The 22666-nt window shown below is 45.9% G+C and overlaps 1 protein-coding gene across 1 annotated transcript in view; it reads right to left on the reverse strand.

Annotated features, from left to right (window-relative positions):
* Positions 1 to 22666, reverse strand: part of SNX17 (sorting nexin 17) — a 208465-nt gene that overhangs the window by 60828 nt on the left and 124971 nt on the right. Inside the window, exons 5-7 of the mRNA XM_069233580.1 lie at positions 17758 to 17868; positions 11765 to 11855; positions 4656 to 4743 (exon numbers count right to left, since the gene is read on the reverse strand). Of these exons, the coding sequence (XP_069089681.1) occupies positions 4656 to 4743; positions 11765 to 11855; positions 17758 to 17868 (290 nt within the window). The remainder of the gene's footprint in view (positions 1 to 4655; positions 4744 to 11764; positions 11856 to 17757; positions 17869 to 22666) is intronic.

Raw genomic sequence — 22666 nt, forward strand, 5'->3', positions numbered from 1 at the left:
TTACAGTGCACCAGGGCATTCCAGCTAGTGGAGATGCCCACCCCCGAACAAAGCCCCCCATTTGGCAGAAAGTCCAGCGGGAAAATTAGGTAAAACAGGGAAGAGTGACCACCCCAGCTGGGACCACCCCTAAGGAGTCCAGAGCTGAAGTGATCCCCCTACCTGCAGAATCCTCCAGCTTGGTTTGGAGGACAGGGACCAATAGGGTTAGGAATGTGCCCCCCCCCCCCCCCCCTCCCAAAAGGGAGTGTACACGGAAGGGTGAAGCTGCCCTCAGGGACATATGCCATTGGCTACTACCCTCCGACCCCGTAATGCCCCTAAATCTAGGATTTAGGGGCACCCCTGAACCTAGCTCACCAGATTCCAGGCGACCTCAAGAAGAATGAAAGAAGCAAGTAGAAAGAAAGCTGACCCCAGCAGAGAAGACTCCACAAACCAACTGGCTTGGTTCCAGTCCTACCGGGCTGTCTGCATCTTCAGAAGCCCTGGTACAAAAAGGCTAGGGATCCTGCAGGACCAGTGACCTCTACAAACCGCCAGAGTACAGCCAGCCCAGCACAGAACCAAGAACTCCCAAGGACAGCAGCCCTGTCCAGAAGAAATCACAAGAAGGACTCCACAACCGCCCAGGGTAAGCAAGTCCTGCCGACTCTGCACCTAAAGCCCATGGCCCGAGTCCTTGTGGCCCACTGGTCCAATTAAGGTCCCCAAGCGATTCCAACCTCAAGTCCATTTTGTGTTGACATCTCCAAGCCACCACAAAGACGCCTGCAGCCTGAATCCAGAGGCTCCACCTGACTGTGACCGGATACGACAAAGATTCCAGACGCCTAAAGGTACCCCTGTACCCATAGCCCCCTGGCCTTGGGGAATCCAACCAACGATCCAAGCAACATCCAGTGGGCGCCTCTCCTTCCTGTCCAGCCTTTGGTTTTCCAGAACCGACACATTGGACCCAGCCTGCAGCCTCTTTGTGGACCCCGGGGTTCCCCCATTGAGAAGCACTGGGCGCTTGCCGCTGTGCAGGAACTCTGCACCCTGTGCCGCTGAGGGTGTGTGTTTGGTGCTGACTTGTGCCCCTCCCTCCTCGTTGCTGACCTAAAGCCCCCAGGTCTGTGTCCTGAAACCGCGGGTACTTACCTGCAGTCTCTTCTCCATTAGGTTCCCCCACTCCACATAGGATTCCATTACAAACCTGAAGCCAAATTTGAACTCTGCACCCAGCCGGCCCAGTGTTGCTAGTGGTGCACTTTTGGGGTCAGTCTAAACTTTGACCTGTGGTCATCCTAAATCTCAAAGACTGGAATCGTAAGTCGTGTACTTACCTGTTTTCTAAGCTAACACTTAACCTCCCCAAAGGACTACATAGAATCCCAAAGAAAATTCCACCAAGTGTCAACTTGGTGGAATAGAAAATTGCTACTTACTTGTAAATTGCTTTATCTGCTAAAACCAAACAAAGTACATTTGATACATAAGCTTGATACCACCAAAGAACTGTACTTACCTGCAATAAAGTTCTTCTGGTTCTAGTAATAAAGTAACAAAATATATTTTTGCTACATAAAAATTATTGGCCTGGAGTTAGTCATTGACCGTGTGTGCACAACAAATGCTTTGCACTACCTTCTGGTAAGCCTACTCGACCACACTGCCACAAAAGAGAGCGTCAGTATTAGCTACTTTAGCCTCTGTTAAACCTCTGGGAAACCCCTGGACTCTGCACACTATACCTCATTTTGGTGTAGTACATACAGAGTCAGCTTCCTACACAGGACTACACATTTCCTTCCTCACCGCAGCCACTCTCCCTCTTGGCTCACCTCATCATAGGGTTGCACCTCACGCAACTTCAAATGGCAACCTCCGTCACCCTAACTAGCCATAGGCAGGCAACTTCGAGCATGCCTTTCTTGATTACCCACTTTACCAGTCCCTCTTTGAAAATGTATCTGCCTGGCTGTACTACCCTCCACGGTCTTCAGTTTGCCCCACATGGAACCAACCATCTCCTCCGAACTAATGGTTGACTCCAGAGTGATCGTCATCCCTCCTCATCAGGCTTCCCAGCAGGCTCCTGAAGTTCCAGGGAGTGTCACACATCTATCCACATACACTACCCTTCATCCCTGCCCCCGATGTCACCTACAAAACACACTGGTAGGCTTAGAGCGGAAGTAAAGGACTTCGCAATCAATCTCAATGAGACTAGGCTCTCCAAGTGCTACATGCATTTGTGGCTAACTCCCCCCTTTGTCCTCCATCCCAGGAAAGCAAACTCTCGCTCAGCCCTGGCCATCTGTACATGCATCCAACAGCATCAAAAGACCCAGGAGATGGCCTTAGCATCTCACAGAAGGGGAAAATAACTCCTTTTAATAGTCCTACAGAAACACCTCTCTGACCCTCGACTGTCATCACACAGCATCCAGGTCATTGCTAACACCAATATGAGCAGTCTCCGCATGAACAGCCCTAGACAAAACCCCACAAACCTAATCTCTAACCCTCTAATCCTGGATCACACACCCTTTCCAAGCAACAGTTGATGTCCTCAAACGCATGTTTTGTTTTAAAATTGTAGGTCAGCACCAAAACATGCTGCAGACATTGCTGAGGGGATTATCTGAAATGGACTAGACATATTTCTGAAAGGGACATGGCCTAATCACTCCTCTGCTCTCCTGATGGATATCCTTTTACCCCAAAATTTCCACATTAAACAACCTGACCGAGAAAATCATCCAGGAGGTTATGTTGCAGTCATACACCGAACCTCTCTCAATATCTCCTACCCACCTGTGAATACCTCAGAGTTGAGCTCTTCTCAGCAGGAAAATTTCACCTCTTCTACCGCTCGCTGGAAGAAGACATTTTTACTCGAAAATACGACCGAGTTCATCACAGTGCAGTCCCTTGTACACCCGAACGCCATTTTTCTTGGCAACTTCTACCTCCATTGGAATGATGTCACTCATTCACAATCTTCCATTGTAAGAGACTTCCTTACTAAAGATAATCATGAGAAAGCCTGTCCAGGTGCAACATACACGAAATGGGAAACCCTGGACCCAATTATACCCGAATAAGTATCAGCACACATAAAAACCACCCTACAGAGTGACTGGTAAGACAATCACTCAATCTGCTTCCACCTCCCTGCGTACATATGACCAAAAGCGATGGTGTCAGACCCAAGTGCTGGATACTATATAAAACAGATCAACCTGAATGAACTATCCTCACTAAGCCTGAGGAGCCTCACACCCTCTAGTGAGATGCAGAAAACGCAAACGTTAACCTCGCATTACAACCGGACAATGACTGACATCTTGGATGAGGCGACTCCACTGCGGCTCAAAAGACACCAAAACAAAGTGCCCCACCTCCGGTACAATTAAAACCTAAAATAAATTAGCAATTTCATACTAGCTGAGAGAAGATGGAGACAAACCCCTTCCTCTTTGCATCTAATCTAGCACCAAGATGTAAGAAACATCTACAAGAAAAGAATGAGAAATGATAAAGCCCCATTCTTCAGGTCAACTTGACGCCACCATAAAACACCCAGGCAAACTCACTGAGCACGCCCTAACACGACTACCACAATCCGTGACATCTCTTCCACAACATGTGAGAAGTTCAACGTATTTTGAGGAGGAGATCAGAATAATTAACTCAATCTGAAGTAGACACCTGCATCACTGAAACCCGCCTCACTGAAACCCGCCTCACTGAAACCCGCCACACTGAAACCCGCCACACTGAAACCCGCCACACTTCTGACCTGGTGCTCTCATGACTCACATCTCAGACACCTTTATTTCTCTCTCTGACCGAGATAGTCAACCTCTCACCCAAGGCACAATCTGAGACTCCCTGACAATTGGGCAATTGACAACTCACCTGAAAATGACAGGCATTGATCGAACAGAACTAAACAGCTTTAGTCCAGTGCCAATCTGGTTTCAGATCAGGCCGGAGTACAGAGTTAACCACCTTACATATCATGGACAATGCTCTCAAAATCTTGGACCAAAACAACTTCTGTCTTCTCATCCTCATTTATTCTCTGCTTTGGACACTGTCAACAGCATCAATCTGCTGAAGACGCTTGATCACAGAATGGACTTTACAGTAATGTGCTCAAATGTTTCTACTCTTATCTAAATAACCATGCACAACTGATCAAACTGGAAGGCTCATTATCCAACCCATCCTAGGTGGAGTTAGGCGCATCCCAGGGCTCCTCTGTCCCACACTCAACTCCTCTACATGAAGCCACTGACCGATTCTCAGTTACTCATATTTGGCGTACCACATGTATGCGGATGACTCAACTACACCTAAAAAAAAATCCTACCCAGATGACTATGATAGAAATAACGTGCTGGCAAAGGTCCAAGCCTGGCTAGTTTAGAACTGCTTCAAATTGAATACTCTGAAAACTGAATGCGCCCTCATCTCTCCCCTAACAGCCCCCTTGACGCATGAGTGGCTCAACCACTTAGACACCCTCAACAGTAAACCGGTCACCATTGGACAAATACCTGAACATGGGAGCCTACATCAACACATCCACACACAGTGCTATACTCCAGCCTTACGTGAAATGTAATCATAAGAATTGAAAATCAACAACCTGTACTCACCTTTTCCGTAGAATAATTTTGTATTCTTGATTCCGGAGGCTTGTAACTGAGACGTAGGGCAATTCAAACTCTTGAAGCTTCCTTACAACTGCAGCCAAGAAAGGGGGACCAATGTAAAAAAGTAGACATATATATATAGAAAAAATTTCATTTGTAGTAAGCATATATATTACACTGTCAACCCTTACACAGAAACAAATTTCATAAGTAATAAATATAATATTTTTCATCTTGTTCTGCCTATTATCATCAACTCGTATGAATTAGGAATATTGAAAAAAGAAAACGCTTGGTTTATTTGTAGAAGGTGTGGCAAGAGCCATTCTGACACCTTTCCTTCTGAGGACACACCACTGAGTGCAGGAGGACAAACTCAGCCAAAAGTTCTCACCACCACATCTATATCTACTAAATTAAGTTGATAAAGTCTGGACAACTGACCGAGCCCAAGCTAAAAAGGGGATAGAAAGTCATTATGAGGAGACTGGATGAGACTAGCTTTCAGGCTTAGACTGAATCAGCAACAGGTGACTGGCAACTAACAACCCTTCTGCTGCTGGCAATAGTGGTACGGATTACAAAACGAACAGAAGAACTATCCAGGCTAGACACAAAGTTCAGAGATGCCTGGTTCTGAATCCAGGGAAGGCTTCATAAAACCTGCTGGTACCCAAAGCTGCAGAATGACAGACAGTTATACAAGAGGGCGCTGGTATAATCGGAGTTTGTGTACCGGGTGTAGTAGAGTGTGCATGTGTGTGGCAGCATGAATAGCATAAGTCATCCCACCGTTCAATGTTCAGAGACCCTACAAAGTACAGTGCTAGGATGCGGGTATGGCAGGCGGTGAGCAGTTACTTCACCTGGCCCTTGGAGATCATACCTGTATTACAACACTTTACAGAAACTCCTTCAGTGAACATATTCCAAGCCAGCGACGTGAGGACAACACTTACAAAGACACCAGCAAAGACGCTGCCTGGACACAACAACATTTAGAGGACTTTCTGGGAACCACCTGATCCCAGCACACAACAAGCAGGAGAGAACTAGACTGGAACCAGCCATGCCACATTGAGCAGGATTCCTACCCGAGCCGGAGAAGCCTCCTCACTCCAGGTGGCATCAGAGGAGGATACAACGAAAGAGGTGCTTCGGCGACAGATCCCTCATGAGAGTCAGGGTTTAGGGTCAAAATGAAATAGGAGTAGAGGCTGTGGAGGAAAGTCAGCAAATGCTGCGTCCTCCAAGAAAGAGGTGGATTAGGACGGCAGCAACATCGCCGAGGATGGGAAATCACAGGCTGGGGACACAGATCCAAAATAAAGTAGTCGAAGAAAGGAAAAAAGATAATAGATTCTGTGACTGGCTGCTAAGTGTTCCTGGATAAGGCAACAGAAAACACCGTGAGGTCAAGGAAGGGACTTCATAGTCCAGCCTCAGTCTCACTGCCCCCCTCAATCCCCCTTTGTCTGCCCACTCTCTAAAAGTTCACCAAAGTATGCGACCATGTAGGTTCTATTCAACACTTTCAGCTCTCTGATCCCACAGGTGATCAACGTCACCACCTGCGCGTCCTCCGAGGAAGGATACTTGTGAAAAATCTCGATTTTTAAGTGGTTAATTCTAGCATCAACTACTCAAAGGGGACTCTTGCAGGACCTCTTCACAAGACAGTGTTAAGAGTGCAAAATCAGGCTGTCTCACCTTGTGTCTGAGGAACACCAACATCTCGCTCCCTCTGGGATCCCACGCATTAAACAAAGGCTCAGATTCAGGATCTCATGCCTCCAGCACACAGCCCACCTGTGTCAAGCACATTATGATCTTTCCACGCTGCTGGCGCTTGAACTTTTCAGGTCTCTCTGAAAACTTAATAAGTTACTTCCCTTTGGTAATGCTCTTTCTGGTGGATACTCTAACCTGGCCATTTTGGTCCTCCCAGGCTGGATCCAGAAAGAGTTTTCAAGCTCCCAGACCAAGGCAGGTGGTGCTCTCTGACTCAAGAGCCCCAGGTCTGCACTAGACAGGCATAAAGGCGGGCCGCCCCACGCACTGAAGTCAGTATCCCGTCTTTTTTCCAGGAGCTAACCATCCACGCTGTGCTCCCTAACCCTGTCAGTACAGACGCACAGGGCATGTACAAGGGTAGAACCGATCCATCCTTTACTCCTCCTTGGAATGAGTGTGTGCAAAAGGCATCAGAAATGTAACTGACTGCCTCATACAAAAAAGTGACATCACTTCTGGAAGGAAGAACTAAATTGTCTGGGAAGAATGTCGTAATTTGAAGATGGACTGACAAAGCCTGAAACGCAGTTCGCAGAAACAGGGAATCTGAATAATGACAACTGATGAGGTAAGTGGAGAAAGACAGCAGGGTTGATCAATGGCCTTTAACTGTGCCAAAGTCAAACCTTGCCTGTAGAGGATGAACTAAGTCCTCCACGATAGGAGCCCAGGAACCAAAGTAAATGGATCTGGTGGAAGGGCAGCGCATTGCCAAGATGCTGTCCGCCACTTACATCTCAATGTCAAAACATCTTAGCTGGTCCTGCTTAAGCCTTCTTCACATATAAAGGGGATGAATGTGCTCTATTGCTGGGAAAGAACGTCCCCCCTGAAGAGGAAACCAGAGGACAGATGATCCGGATCAGAAGTCAGAGAACCGAAATCACTGAGCCCAATCCGGGGCCACCAGCCCTAAACTCAGGAGTGCCACTTTCCTCAGGGTTGTTCTGTCCCAGCTGAGGAACAATATAGTAACTGAACCCTAGGCCAGGAAACTGAAATCTAACAAAATAAAAGGTGTCCCCTTTTGTAGGAGAATGGGTGGGACTCTGGGTACAATATAAATTACAAAATAAAAATCGGACCTCCTACCCCTCGCTATCTCGGCAGAACAAATGTAAATCCTGGGAGGCCAAATACCCTTCAAAATTACAAAGGGGGGGGGGGGCATACAATTACTTGGCAAGAATTTAGGGCAGACACAAGGAGGCACAGACACATTAAGGATGGCCCGCAGAGCAGTGATCGCGATTAATACAATTCCTGGAGTGAAACGAAAACATTAAATGTCCTCCAATGAGTCTTGGTCAACTTTGTGAGGCACAAGAAACTTTTCAAAGCTGCAAAAAAAAAATAAGGAACAGACAAGTCTTCCCCTATATGTTCTTAATTCTTACAGAGTGCCTCTATTTCACATGCGCATGAGTGGTCAAGGAGGGAGTCCAGCACTGGGTGCTTGTAGATTTACACCCCGGTCCGGACATTCCTGTGGGATATAATATGGCTGCCATTACAACATAGAATCCAAAACGTTTACTAAGTCAAACAACCAACAAACTATTAGACGTCTCAAAATAAGGCAGGTAATTAAGATTATGTCCTCCCCATCACTGCTGACAACACACAGTATATCCTACTTGAGGGAACATGATGAGGGGGCTTGTCTGATGTAGTCAAGCATACTTAAGAGTGGGCAAATCAGAACCTTTAAAGACCACAAACGCTTATACGGACTGTCACTCTCCAAACGTTTTCCCTATCCACAGATCTGCCTTTGGGTGCTACAGCTGGAATTCACAAAGGGAGCTATTCAGCTGCTCACCAAAGAGAAACCTTTGCTATCACATCAGGGTAGCAAAGTGTGGGGACTCTGGCCTCTATACATTTCTCAACTCCCCTAAGTGGAGATATGGAAATATATGTCTAAATAGGAAAGAGACCTGGGTGATGAGATGCCTCTGGAAAGGCGGAAACCTCTGTAGAAAATTACTTACCAAAATAGCTATTCAATACAACATCAGGAATTTGCTTTGAAGATTACGAGAATGTGGTATCTTATTCCAGACCAATTCCACAAGATGTTTCCCAAGATGACACAAGTCTATTTTTGCATTGGAAAGTGAGAGGCGGAGTTTGGGGCCAGGTCTCCACATATGGTGTGCATGCCCTATAATCACAACATACTGGAATGAGGTGCTGGTTGCCATGAAGGACAATAAGGGCTTTCCCAATAGCAGCCTACCCAGCCATCACAATATTTGGCTTACACCAAGTAGAATGGGAGTGGGTTAACCTTGTGAATCAACTAAGAGGCAGGCAAGTGGAACGACTTGGCATGCATAGTGCTGGAGAACTTGCAAAACAATAGCTGTAGCCAGACTGTCAACACACATAACTAAGGATCAGGACAACTGTTTGGCTGTTTAATAGCCGGTTTTAAGATATGTGAAGGGGGAACAGTGAGAGGTAACTCCTTCCCAGACTACGATTCTTGGAATGTTTGACTGATATGTTCTGAGGACCCAGCCATGAATCGGCCTATGTGTGTACAGGAAAACAAATGTTAGTAATACTATAGCTTGACTACAACCTCTTATGCTTATGGATGTGGTGTGTAGTGGGCAGGGGTGGAAGTTGTGGTTTACTGAGGCTCTTTTTCTTTTCCCATAATATGCTGCAGTACCAGAATGAAAATAATGACTATTGCTTCCAAACACCAACTGATGAGGTTTCTCCTGTAACTGTTGATGAATATGAGCTCTTTTAATGCACTACAATAGAACTATTCTTGTAAAAAGTGTTGACAAAAAAAAATCTGCATCGGGGATATTATTAAACAAGCATGTGCAATGTAATAGGTCTCACAATTGTGAGAGCTAAAACTACTGGCGTTATAATGTCTTTTACCTATGTGTTTTGGTTTGGAGTGTAGTGGATGTATGCCGGGTACTACAGCAACCCTCCCACACCTGTCGCTGCAGGAGAGAGGACACAAGGCCACCATCTTGGGAGTATTTTTGCCTCATTCCTACAGACTGGGTACAATATCCTGGAGAAGCAACCATTTCTAGTGTGTTTACCTAAACTTTTATAGCACCAAACAAGCCACAGAGAGGAACCTTCGAGGCATTTAACCCGGAGAAAGAGGAGGTCAAAAGAGTTAGAAGCAAAGAAAAGGGGGCATCTGTATATTTCTGTGTGTTAGACTTTCAAATGAATTATTCCTCTACGTTGGCAATAACAGCCTAACTTTTGAAAACATTGACTGTACATAAAGAAAATAACAGAAGAGGCAGCTTACCTGCAAATGAATTATAGCAATTTTGTTAAGAATGGCACCTGCTTTGCAGCACTATTAAATAGCAGAACCTGTATTAACAAGCACTATTTATGAGGAAAAAAAACGAGTTATTCCCAGGCTGCCCCAACACGTACCAGCCAAAGAACCCTAGGGAGAAGATGTGTCCTTAAGGTCACAGCTGTTGACTGTGGAGCTGGGGAACACAGTTCGAGTCTCGGCGCTGACTCAACATCCTGTGATTCTGGGCTAATCACTTAATCTCTCCTTGCTACCAAAAATTAATGTGTTCTTGTGTAATGTAACCGGTGCTCATGTGATGCGCAGCGCTATAATACCTTTGTATCGAGTTCATGCTATATAAAAGTGCAAAAAAAGAAAGCGCTCCAATACCTGCAAAAATAAATAAATAAATAAAAGCCCCTGCAGACATCGCAAAGGAACAGCAAGATACCTGAAACCAAGGAAGACAAAGAAACAACATCGCCACGAGCGAAGAGTCAAGGCTAATTAAAGAATAGTGCGCCAACACAAACCTAACTGGCCGATCATGCAATAATCCATGAAACAGGGTCAGTATCCAAGGCGGTAACAAAACAGCCTCGAGGTGGGACAAACGTAAAGCATTTACAAACTACATCAAGGAATTTTTGAAAGGCAGATCCAGGAATGAATTAAAGTGATGGATGTGAGATGGGTGTGGTTAAAGCCCTCAGAATAGATTACAACATGTCGAGAAAAGCAGCGCTTGCGCGCTGGTATGCCTGACCTAAAAATGGGGAGACCAAAGTAAAATGTATTAAATGCTGCTGCACCCCATCTGAAAGATCTCCCCCAACAGAGAACAGAAGGGACCTAGCAAGTACAATTGGGCTTATAAACAAAGACAAGGCAGCCTGGATCCAGGCTGTTGGGAGATGAAAGAACCTCTTTCCAACATGATGCTGCTGCTCCTATTTTCAGATGTTAGTCACACAACAATTTAAAGGGAACAAGTGCTTCAGCAGAGTGGAAAATGTATCAAGTGCATGGGGAGAAAACAATCATCCTATTTCTAAAGTTAGTCAGTGCTTCGCTGGACAGCAGGACACGTGCAGCTAGTCTGAGGTGCCCACACACTCAGTACAGAAGCAGCAGTATCAGAGTTTGAGGGGGGACAGGCAATCATGGGGCCCAAAGTGTGAACAGATTTCACAGACCGGCAGGTGGAGAACAAAGGGGATGTCCAATACAGCTGCTGCAAAGAATCACATGCACAATGTAGATATACAGGGAGTCTGATGAGAACCTCTGACGAGGTTGGTATTGGGGAAGGTGTGAGAAGTTACTCAAACTCAGACCCTCTTCTCCCCCATGACCCTCAAGAACTTCAATTAACTGTCCCCATGGTCATTGGTGCAGATAGTCCTTGTGTGGGTGCGCTATGTGCAAGCGAGCTGCAATCCAATCAATTAAAACCAATTAAAGTACAGGTCTTAAAGAACTGAGGACACTCATACAAGACTTCTCTGCATGTCTCAGAGGTTGGTCCCTCCACTCCCTTTGCTTCTCCTGCAAGAAATGCTGCAATTTCATAAGAATATTTATTAGCCTCTGGTAAATTCAGATTGTCTTGTGCATCAAACATGATCTGCTCCATTGAAAAACTGCATCTGCTTCTAACAACATACATGCAAAGTGAATCACAGTTCAATGCGGTGCAAACACAGGACTGGTGCGCCATTCTCCATAATCCTTAAGTCACCTATATGGAGCCAGACATATGAAAAAGGCTACAGAGCTAGACTGACTAAATATGTAAATGGAAACTCATCATCATTCACAAGTTGTTATAATGAATTAGTGTAATTTTCCAGCTGGAACCCATTAGGAATGATGATGCAAAATCAAGGGACCAGGCTGGGGAGGAAGGGAGTTCTCCTGGCGTGTGGCGAGGACATCACCAGTACAGCGTGTGGGTTTCAGGAAACATGTTTACTTGCAAACATCTGCCACCACAAATCCATGTGCAGTCACTTACAGGAAAATGAGCCGTCCTTCCCCTCTCTGACGAGGAACAGTTTGAAGTATCCCACCAAATCATCCGGCAGATCCAACTTGGCGGCAAGGGCCTGGGGAAAGAAAGAGCCATCAGACAATGCCATAGTATGGAACAACTTATCCACCCAGGCTGGAGTAAGACCAACCACACGCACATCTACACAAAGGTATTGTTACGCTATACATCTCACGCATAAAAGCAGGAAAGTAGTAAAACAAGAAATATACTAAGAAAGTGACTTCATCCCATGCACAACTCCCTAAGAGCAGTTGACACTCATTGATATGCTTCATTGTCCTGTTGCCTAAGTTAGGAATCAACTAGTCGCCACTAAAACACAAGTACTCTGTCAAGTCTACCTGCTCAGGATATCTCGGTCCCTAAACTGGCTCGCCACTGAGAAGTCGCATTCAGGCGTCCAGCTTAATTGGCTATGCTAGGGACCGATCACATGAATCCAAACCACACTGTACGTTCTGATGGTGTACACAGGTGAGCAGAAAGACATTGTGTGCACAGATACCTACAATATCATAAGGCAGCAGGCACATGGACAGGTGAGCTGTGAATGCAACTCCAACCCTGTAACTCGCCATTGGACACTCTGCACACAGCCCAGAGCTTGCTCATTTTAGAAGTAAACTCAAATCTGTTTCTTTACCATAGACCCCAAACGATGTACGGTTACGCCCTTCTTTCCACATGGACTGGAAACCCATGTTGGCCAATTAATAAACCATTTAAGCAATGTTAGAGTTTGACTGCACACTGTCTGCTCTGCAACTAGGTTACAATATTTACAACAAAGGCTGGCTTGCTGCCCACAAATCGATCATTTAGGATGTAACTGAATGTTTCAATTGATTTCACAGGTTTGGCTTTCCGAGACGTGAACAGTCCAATTCCACTTCACACAATACACGACAAGGGTCTCTTGGGTAATCATTACCCCGAGTTAAACATTCGCCCAGGGGAAGTATGAAAAGAATGAATCATGGCGCGCTATCACCTTTGTTATTTTTTATAATTGAATGACCAAACTCGGTTTTACGATATGGAAGAATCTCAAGTACAAAAAGAAAATAGAAAGTATATTGGGATGCCTTACCTAATCTGGAATTCCAGGCAGAGTTATTAAACACTGGTCTAAGGAGCTGCCTCGCATTTCACTAGCCCCAGAACAGTTCTGAAGAAGCAGATGCTTCACACCAGGCACACTGACCAAAGTCAGACTAAGACAGTGCCACAGTGGAACTCTTGACTGGTTCAGAAATAATCTTTGGAAGTAAAATTCCCACACAATTAATGCTCGTCTCAGATAGCTACTGAACACTGCTGAATATATGTTCATGTGATCAATCAACCAGCCTTTCTCATCCGCCAATGAACTCCTATAAGACTTAGGTGTCATTCAACTCATCTTTTTACCAGTGCTAGGTTATGAAGTTCTCAAAGTCACCTCACGGTGAAAGGAGCATCAAACATTCTTTGGATACACGTGTTCAAATAACTTCAGTATTTTGTAGACTGTCAAAATATGACACAAATGACTCCGCACCCAACCTAACTGAAATTGTAGCAGCTTAATAGCACCTCTCACTTCAATAAAGCATTGGTATAAACATCTTCACACAATTCCATGACTCTTCCAAGTACTTGTTAAAAAAATCTTTTATTCATCTTATTAAACACTTCTTTTGACTGTAGCCAACGTATTTCATACCAAAAGGGACTTCTTCAGGGCTGATTCTAGTATCTTTTTTGGGCACAAACTCAAGAAACACTATTGTCCTTATTGTTAGGCACCCAATTTGTACTAGTCTTGTATCAGTCCCATCTTCTACGGGGGTGGAACATTTACAGTCATGTGAATCCATGTTTTTCACATACGACGTCCCATGCTGAGCTCACAGTGAACAACCTGGATGCACAGAGTTGTAAATGGTCTACCTCCAGACAAGATGGGACCGACACAAGACTAGTATGTAGTGGATGTCCAACGATAAGGACAACGGGGTCGTCCTCCCCTAGAAGTGCTCACCTACCTCCCCGGGTGCAACAGGCTCAAAATATAGTCCCATGAAGTCATATGGTCTACCGTGACTGCAGTCTGTATGACCTTAATGCGCGGATTAGTGTGGTGACTGAGGAGAGGGTCTGCAGGCCTGGGGTGGCAGCAGCTTATGGGTAAGGCACTGTGCATTTGTGACCCTAGCCTTTCTAGAAGGGGGAAGGTGTGTGGCTCTGGGGAAGGTGTGTGGCTCTGGGGAGAGGTGTTCCTCACAGGAGTCTCCTCTTTTTGTGGACTGGGAAGTGTGATGTTGCTCCTTGGAGGGAGGTAAATTCACTCTACTGAGACCTTGAAGTTGCAGGTTCTTTCAGAGTCAACCTAGGGCAATTCTGCATGTCCATATAGACTTCGACTGGAAGAGGTTTTTCAAGGCCTCACAGGTAGAAGCAGCATGGATGGGTGTCACTGCTCAACGGCCCCTTGCTAGAGGCTAGGGGTCGGGCAGTACCAGCCGTGTGAGTAGGACACAAGGGTCGGTGCCTTTTTAAGCAATGCTTGGAGCTTGATGTCAGACTTCCTCAGGAGTGTTGCTCCGCCTCAACCAGCAGGCACTTCTGAGCCAATGGTGATGAGTTGTGGGAGCAGGAGATGGTGCAGGAGCCATGGGTGTGGTTCTTGTCCAGCGACCTGTGCTCTGGAGTTCCGGGATCTCCTGTTCCTCCAACTCCAGCTCAAAGGCATCAGAGTTTAATAGCTCTAGGCACTGCTCCCCTTCTGCCAGCTGAAGGCCGGATGGGCTTGCCTCTTTCCCTTTGGCTCAAACAGATGTGATGTATCCAGCAACACTGGCCGCTGCATTTTGTGGTGTGCCAGCAGCACCTCGCATTAGTGCCAGGTGGTCTTTTTGCTCGCCGCTTCATTGTGCTCAGTGACGAGCAAACGTTGCACATTCCAAGTTAATCAGCATAGAGGAATTTGGCATAATTAGAAGAGTGCTCTCTTTATAATGCCAACCCCCTCCTCCGGAGTTATTCTTGAAATATTAGCCATTTCCTTAAAGGGGCTGTCTCAATGCCTCTCCAGTGTGAGCCTTCCCAGTTGTGACCCAGCAAAGATGCATTGTTTGTGGCACTGAATGTCTCAATTGCTGGCAGCACCCCTTCCCCCGTACTCATTCAGGCATCCGGCTCACCTGGATGACACATTGCCACACCTTCAAACCTTCTATCCGGACAACACATTGCCACACTTTCAAACCTTCTACCCGGACTAGCCAAGATCATGGGGGCCAAATCAGTCTCCCTCTGCCTTGCCCAAAAGTGGCTTCGGGAATGATTAATTTACTCCATCACCAGCTTTACCTAACGGCAGGGAGAAAAGAATGGAGGACAGGCCCTCGTGTCTTGTCACAGAGCGAAGGTAGAAGAAAATCATACCGGGCCGCTTATTGCTTCTATGGAGTAAACAAGGGGGATAAAAAAGTTTCAATCCTCTACCCCAGTGGTTCCCAACCTGGGGTCCGAGAATCCTTCTCTGGGGGTCCGCGACTGCTAAGAAAATTTAAAAATATTAACAAATATTGACAAATTAGGTCCCCAGCTTCCAGTAATGACTCAGGCGGGGGTCCCCGGATTTTAATGATGATTCATTGGGGGTCCCTGGGTTCCATTTATATTAAAGTGGGAGTCCACAGAAATCAAAAGGTTGGGAACCACTGCTCTACCCGATCAATGTTGAGAGGGCAATTTTGTACATTAAGCCATTGCCCTGACCCAAGGGAGGTAGCTTTTGTTCACACCTACCCATCCTAAGGCAAGGGGGTATAAGGCATTAACACTTCCCCTGGTTCCGGGGCCAAGGCTTGTGTGCTGTGCTCAGAAACTGAGTAGAAATTGAGCAAGGACCAGGATAACAATACTACCCATCATAGCAAAGCAAGGCAAGGCAAGGGAAGGGGGGGGGGGGGGGGGGGGGGGGGGGGAGAAAAGGTGGCCATCTTGCTGGAGAAAAAAAAAAAACTTTTAGTACCCCTAGTGCTGGAGCAGCACGTGACACCACTCAATGGCACAACAGGGGCAAAGGAACTACTTAGTACATGGCATAATATCTGCTGCCCAATCAAAGGCTTGCAGATGAGTGAATGTGGAAGAAGCTTAAGCCCCTCTCTCAGCAGTGCTTCTTACAGCTTCTTCTTATGTTCAGTTACAGTCTGTGCTTCTGCCTGCCAGACCTAGGAAGGAGGCCATTAACTACAGTGGAATTAGTAAAGGCTTGGCTTCCCGCAATGCTGGGGCACGGGCCTATGTCGACCCAAGGCTTTTGTATATCAGAGACAGGAAGACTCATCTGTCAACGCTAGCGAAGACGAGATATGTCATGGGGTGTTCTACTTCATTTCAGGGTCACCGGTCATCCTTCCAGGTGATTGCAACAGAATTACTTGCTCTTCATGGTAGATCCTGTACAACATCATCTAAACCCCCACCCTTGGACTGAGGCACAATCATTTTCTTGCACCACTGATCAAGTGATGTCCAGCCAAGAAACCGCAATTTATTTTTCTGTAACAATGAGTAAAAAAGAAAAAAGGCCTTGGATCACTTATGATCTAGCAGCTGTTCCCTTCAGGTACTTGGATTTCAAGACAATGAGTACTGGAATGAAAATGTAGGACCTGTGAATCATCCTTTAAACCCATGTAGTTCTCTTAGCAAAAGGTCAAAAAAACCTTCAAGGTTCTAACAAAGCATCTGCCTTGTTTAAACAGTCAAATGCCCCAAGAAAACATGTTGTGTAAATGAAACCTGCTGTACTTTCACAAAAATGGACTCATCGGTTGACTTGGCCCTGCAAGCCCACTAGAATAACATCAAATATCAAATTTTCTGCAAACAGACCAAGCAAATTATAAAGGATGATTTTTGGTCATTAAGAATCGTAACTGCCTGGCTCATATCCACATTTTTCTGAGTTTCTGCAGGAAGGAACCAGCATACTTTACTATTATTTTTTACTATAAATCTTTTTATTGAAGATTTGCACAGATCAAAGTAGCATACAACACAGGACCCTGATAGCATATGAAGGCATCCACCACATTGCCATACACTGCAGTATCACAGCATTAAATACAACTTGACATAGTGAGTATATGGCAGTCAGACCTGTGAATGCATGGAGTTCTCAGTTAAGTTTGGATGTCTATTATTGTAACAGGTATGGTTACACTTGGGATTAGGTTTAGCACTAGTGTTAAGCTTAGGGGTTTAGGGTAAATTGTAGGAGTACATACAAAGTAAAATGTATTGCAACTGGTAGAACTAGGCGTATAATTAGGATAAGGAGTAATATTAAGCTCTGGTTTAGTGTGTGTGTAAACGCTACAGGAGGTGGTAGGGTTATGATTAGAGTTCACCTGTAGAGCTTGTAGTAGTGCTGATGTAATTGCTTTAAATAATACTATGTTAATGTAGTTGTTTCTATGTGCTGGAACAGTAATGCAATGGCTCTCAAGGGTAGTAAAACACAGCTACAAAAATATTACCTATGTCCAGTGCTCCCAATATGTAAATAAAAAACGTACGAAGCCATAAATATGTTTTGTGTTTGAGGTCACAGTCTTTTCCAGATCGCCATTACGAAACTTCAGTGTGCCACTATGTTATAAACAGCATGACTGCTCTCATCACCACACTGATACTACAAAATAACACTTCCAGAGAAGTTCAAGGCAGTCCTGCTCCAAACAATATATTGTCTATAAAGCAACTATTTGCTTCTCTGAGTTAGGTCTGCACTGCGTTAGCATGACCAACCGCTCGTAGAAATCCGGCCTTTGAAACATGCTTTGAAAGAGAGCTTCTGAGGCCTACACTCAGAACACTACATCTGAAACAGTCTGCTTCAACTATGCTAGAAAGTCACCCTTACTGCGGAGCTTCCAGAGGAGCCTCTCACCTACCTCCAGTACTTCTTCTGTTTGCTCAGATGTAAGTATTGTGACTTTAACTTTTTGTTCATTTGAAAGTGATACCTCCAACTGCACCTCTCCGACTGGGATCTGCTGCGTCTCCTGTGGATACAAGAACAGTGCTGAGGACTCCTACGTCAAGGCTAGACATACGTGAACATGCGTAGTCAATAGCTGCAGCAATGACATGAAGCAGGCATAAAACTCCCCCTGAGCAGCAGTTCAGAATAGTTTGCCAGAGGGAACAAGTTACTGCTCTCAGAGCCTTGTGGTGTAGGCAGCATACCAATTTTGATTCAGCCTTGTACAAAATGAAGTAAAAAAGTTGTCTATTTACAGAGGGGAATAAACATTTAGTTGCATTAATGTTATCAGAAGTTAAGTATAGTGCGCTCACAGTTTAAAACATTGCAGTCCAGAGGGGCGTGGCTAAGCAGCCAAGCATGGCAGACGGGCTATGAGTAGGATCCGCCACGCTGAAATCGGGAGAAATCTACCAGCTCCCCAGGACGACAGACCAGGGGGTTAAGTGACGGACGGCAGAGAAAACCTGAATGCTGTGAAAGGGGACCCTGAGCAGCAGAAGAGAGGCACCCGAGAGAGGCCTGGGGTGGCAATGTGAACAATGGAGCGAGCAGCCCCTCCGGACCGCGACCACACGAACACAAGAGGTGACGGATACAGTGCTGCAGGAGCCAGTCTCACATCCTGGTCTCTGCTTGTCCTAGACCCAACTGGGAGCCGCCTGCTGGGTCGGGCGGCACTAGGACAGCGCTCGTGGTGATGACTGGACGGGCCTGAAGTGGGTTCGAGCACTGCGGGCCAGACGGTGCCGGGGGAAGGTCCGGAAAGCCACGAAAACAGAGGGAAGAATCGGCGGCTCGAGTCAAAATGGAGGTGAAAAAGTGCCCGGCCTCCTCACCCGAGATGCCACGCTGGTGCACTGAGCCCCCTGAGACAACCTCCTACGGGAAACGAGTGAGGGGAACTGTGTAGCTACAGCCTATCTTGAGGAGCTGGTCCACGAGCGGCCTGCTAACCCGCTCATATGCACCCATGAGTGGGGGAATGGGGCCCTGTGCGAGACTGAAGGGACCACAGTGAGGGGTTGCGAACACTGTGGGCGCCATATGGCCAGTTAACCCTGAAGCTCTGCCTGCATCATGACGGGGTGAGGGAAGGGGATTGATGCTGGGGTGCAGTCGGAAACAAGGAAGCATTACACAAAGAGGCTGGGCCTACATAGAGGACTCCTGTGCTGATCCATAAGAGAGAACCTGCTGCTAGCTTCAGAAAGCATCACATTCATTCCATTGCCCTCCTTAAGTGGTGGACTTTCCCTCTGGACCATGAGAGAATCATGGCAAGAGACAAACCCTCGGCGACAGAGTGCCAATCTAAATTTGATAAATACACTAAATAAAACTGCGCAGGTGGAAGAAGGTGGTGCAGGGAGGGGGGATGACCCAGCAGGATGAGACTCTGCAAAACTCTGCTGTCTTACAGGAGATAAAATTCCTCAAGGACACTCCTGAAGGACACAGTCACAGAGTTTGAAAGCTGATGTCAGAAAAAAAAGATACAGTTAAATCACACTAGAAGCCCCTGGGAGCCTTGCAACGCCAGGTCAACCAGTTACAGGCAAGTCTGGAGGACTTCATGGGCATTCCAGAGGGGGCAGTGGGGACCTCACCTACAACCTTCATATCTAACTGGCTTAAGGCATGGGTACCCACTTCTGATTTATCAACCTGTTTTTTGAGTGAAGGAGTTCTTCGACCCCCGATGGCCAAGCAGACAGTGGGGGCCCCACCCAGGCCCTCTGTTGCCAGTGTTCTTAAATTGCGGACAAAGATGCGATTATCAGGGCGCATGAGCTGTGGGACCCTTAACGTGCCATTCCTCCCTTGTGATTATTTTTCCAGATTACACCCAGAAGGTCCAGCAACAGCAGCATTCATTTCAGGATGCAAAACAAAAACTTAGGGCCATGAAAATATTTGCTGCTCTGTCTGGTGAAGCTGAAGGTCCTTTTTCCAGGACGGAACCTTTTTTTGCGATACCCCAAAGCTACCTGGGACTGGATTGAAGAGCGCTCCAACCACCACGGCAGGGTAGTGATATCCTCCTGCTCCAGGAGAAGCATCTCATGGGCACTAGGTGTCCATTCCTGGCCCGCAGGGGCTATTCCCCAATTCATAATTCAGTCTATCATCAAGGGTCGTGGTGAGGTGGTCATTTTGATTCGAAAGAGAGTTCCCCTGACTGTGACAAAGGCATGCCAAGACAACTTAGGTAGATATGTGGCAATAACGGGTATGCTGGGGACCCATTCTTTGTGTGTGTGCTCCTCCCCCACTGACTGCTACTTTCTTGGACATTTTAGGTACTCTAATGCAGGAGCTGCCAGACAAAGTGTTGTTTCCTAGCGGGCAGACTAACAGGGTTTGTGCTGTGGTGGGCTGCAGGTGCTGAAGACTTCTCCCCTTAACTCCTAACACATGACCGGAAGTCTCCTGGTGCTCAGCATCCATGATCCCGGGACAGCCTTGTAATAATTTCAAGCACTCCCAGAGCTGGTGCTTTTGGGTACGGGGGTACAAGCCCCCCTAGTGGTTGGTCCCATTAATGCACTGTGTGGCATGAAAAGAAAGCTTAAAGATAGACTACAGCACAAGGTTGTTTTGAATGAAAATGGTTCACTGATTATTTAATCGCTAAACAATGTAATGGTTAAGGTTATAATGAATGCATTCAGTTAGGACTATTGATTTTACTGATAAAACATAACTACTGCTTTATAAATGTGGTGGCCCCTTGACAAAGCCAATAGAATTGCCGAATATAAAATGACACCCCCTTATACCGTATTGTTGCATCTGGTGTGAGTGAGGCTTTGTGATAATAGGGCTCAAGACCCACTCTAGGTGGAATGAATCAAGGTCTTTTCATCTACCTGATGCACATATTTGCAATTTAATGTATAGTATTTGGTAGTGTGTGTGTAATAAATATACTTTTCTGTTTTTGAGAGAAAAAGCACTGACTGGGCAATCATTTATTGAGTGTTACTGCGTGCCAGCAGACAGTGATTACTAGCCCACATCACCTGCCGTGAGCAGGCCTTGGACTCCTGCGCTTCGCTGCCCTGAGAGTGTCAAGCGCTACACTGGGGTGCTTGGTTCCCAGTAAGGACAACTGTGGACCTATTACTTGTGCAGACCTCACATCCTGCACAACTAATATCTCAATATTTTATAGGAATGTATGGAGGGCAGAGTTACTATCCCAGAAGACGCGGAGATGCACAGTGCAAGTAATTACGCCCATGTCAGTGACAATATGGCATAGCCATCTTCATGTTCAGTTACTCGCTTGGCAGTGCCCCATATGGAGTGTGGCAGCGGAGATGTGGCATCCTTTGGAATTCACACCATGAAACTTCTGGAAAAGCAATACCTGCTTCATTTCATGTATCTTCTATGAGTCAATTCTGGTACAACCTGCATATTCTTCTCCCCTCTTCTCTGAATTCTCCAATTTATTACCTGACTTTCCTTCAAATCACAAATAACGTTTTATAGCTGATCATTTTAAAATTAATTTAGACCATATATCTGACGCTACTGTAGGTTAACACTTGACTTATTGCAATACCTGTGGCCTGAGTCTGCGGACGCTCCCCCACACATCAGGCCGGGCAAGCCCAAGGCAGTGTCACCTTCTTGCAATTCTATTCCTCTGACTGAAACTGTCCCAAGCAACAGGACACGTGCCCTGCAGATATACTTGCTGCTTTTTAGCAACAAGAACAAAATGAGAAAAAATATACACTCCTCTTGATTTAATCAAAAATATAAAGATATTAAAATTTGAGGCCCGGTGCACTCAATATAGTTCTGGTAGTAAATTATATCAAATGAAGTTTGTACTTTTTTTGCTCAATAATTATTTTGATTAGTATAATGGACTGGACTGGGGAAACGTAACAGTCTAAGTGATCATACGAACAACTTTACTTCAATATCAATTTTCAACCAGTTAATTTGCATCAAATTGTCCTTTTATTTATAAAGCAACAACTGCATGTATTGAGATTCAATATAGGAAAGTAATGTAGTAACCTCCTAGTAGTACCTAATGTTGTAAATTAACCTATGAGTATGAGATTCCTATTACCGTCTAATTGGATTTTTCAGATATTTTCAAGATTCTTTTTAACGGCACCAAACTCTCGATTATGATTAAGTAGGGGATTGTCAAACCTCCCGTAAGAGAACGCCACCCATGATCCTGAGGACCCAGCCATCACACTTTTACCAGCAGTAACAAAGACCCTGACAGCACTGCGGGCTCTTAACTCTTGAACTGTTTAGAATTTTCTTCAACTCTGAATGATACCCAAGTGCTCTTCTGCTTTCTAAATACCCTGTGAGCAGCCCCATGCTAACAGCACCAGTGTGTCCTTATGTTCACCATGGGCCTTCTTGCTACCACAAGTTCCTGGATCACAGTATCACTCATAGGTATCCGCCCAGTAAACACGTTTTCGCTTCTTGGATGCCATACTGCATCTTTACTGACACAGTAGCTTAAGGACTTGCTGATGCTATTGACACTGGGCTGCTCGGAGGGTATTTAGCGACTGTACTTAGGAAGCATTTTGCTTCTGGTACGAGGGTATTTTGGTGGCCGCCTCGTCCTCCTGGAAGCACCCAATGCTGACTGGGACTAAACTCAAGAAGGGTACGCAAGGGTCTGCGCCGTTTGCACAGGACCACCTCCCTTTAAAGTGTACGCTACTGCTCTTGCAGAAGCACCGAGTTAGCTCTACAGGCAGTTTCTGATGATACTCTAATGGATGCCACTGTAGCTAGGCGTGTGCCAATCATAGCGCCAG

This window comes from Pleurodeles waltl, chromosome 5, assembly GCF_031143425.1.
Source record: "Pleurodeles waltl isolate 20211129_DDA chromosome 5, aPleWal1.hap1.20221129, whole genome shotgun sequence".
Classification (NCBI taxonomy): Eukaryota; Metazoa; Chordata; class Amphibia; order Caudata; family Salamandridae; genus Pleurodeles; species Pleurodeles waltl.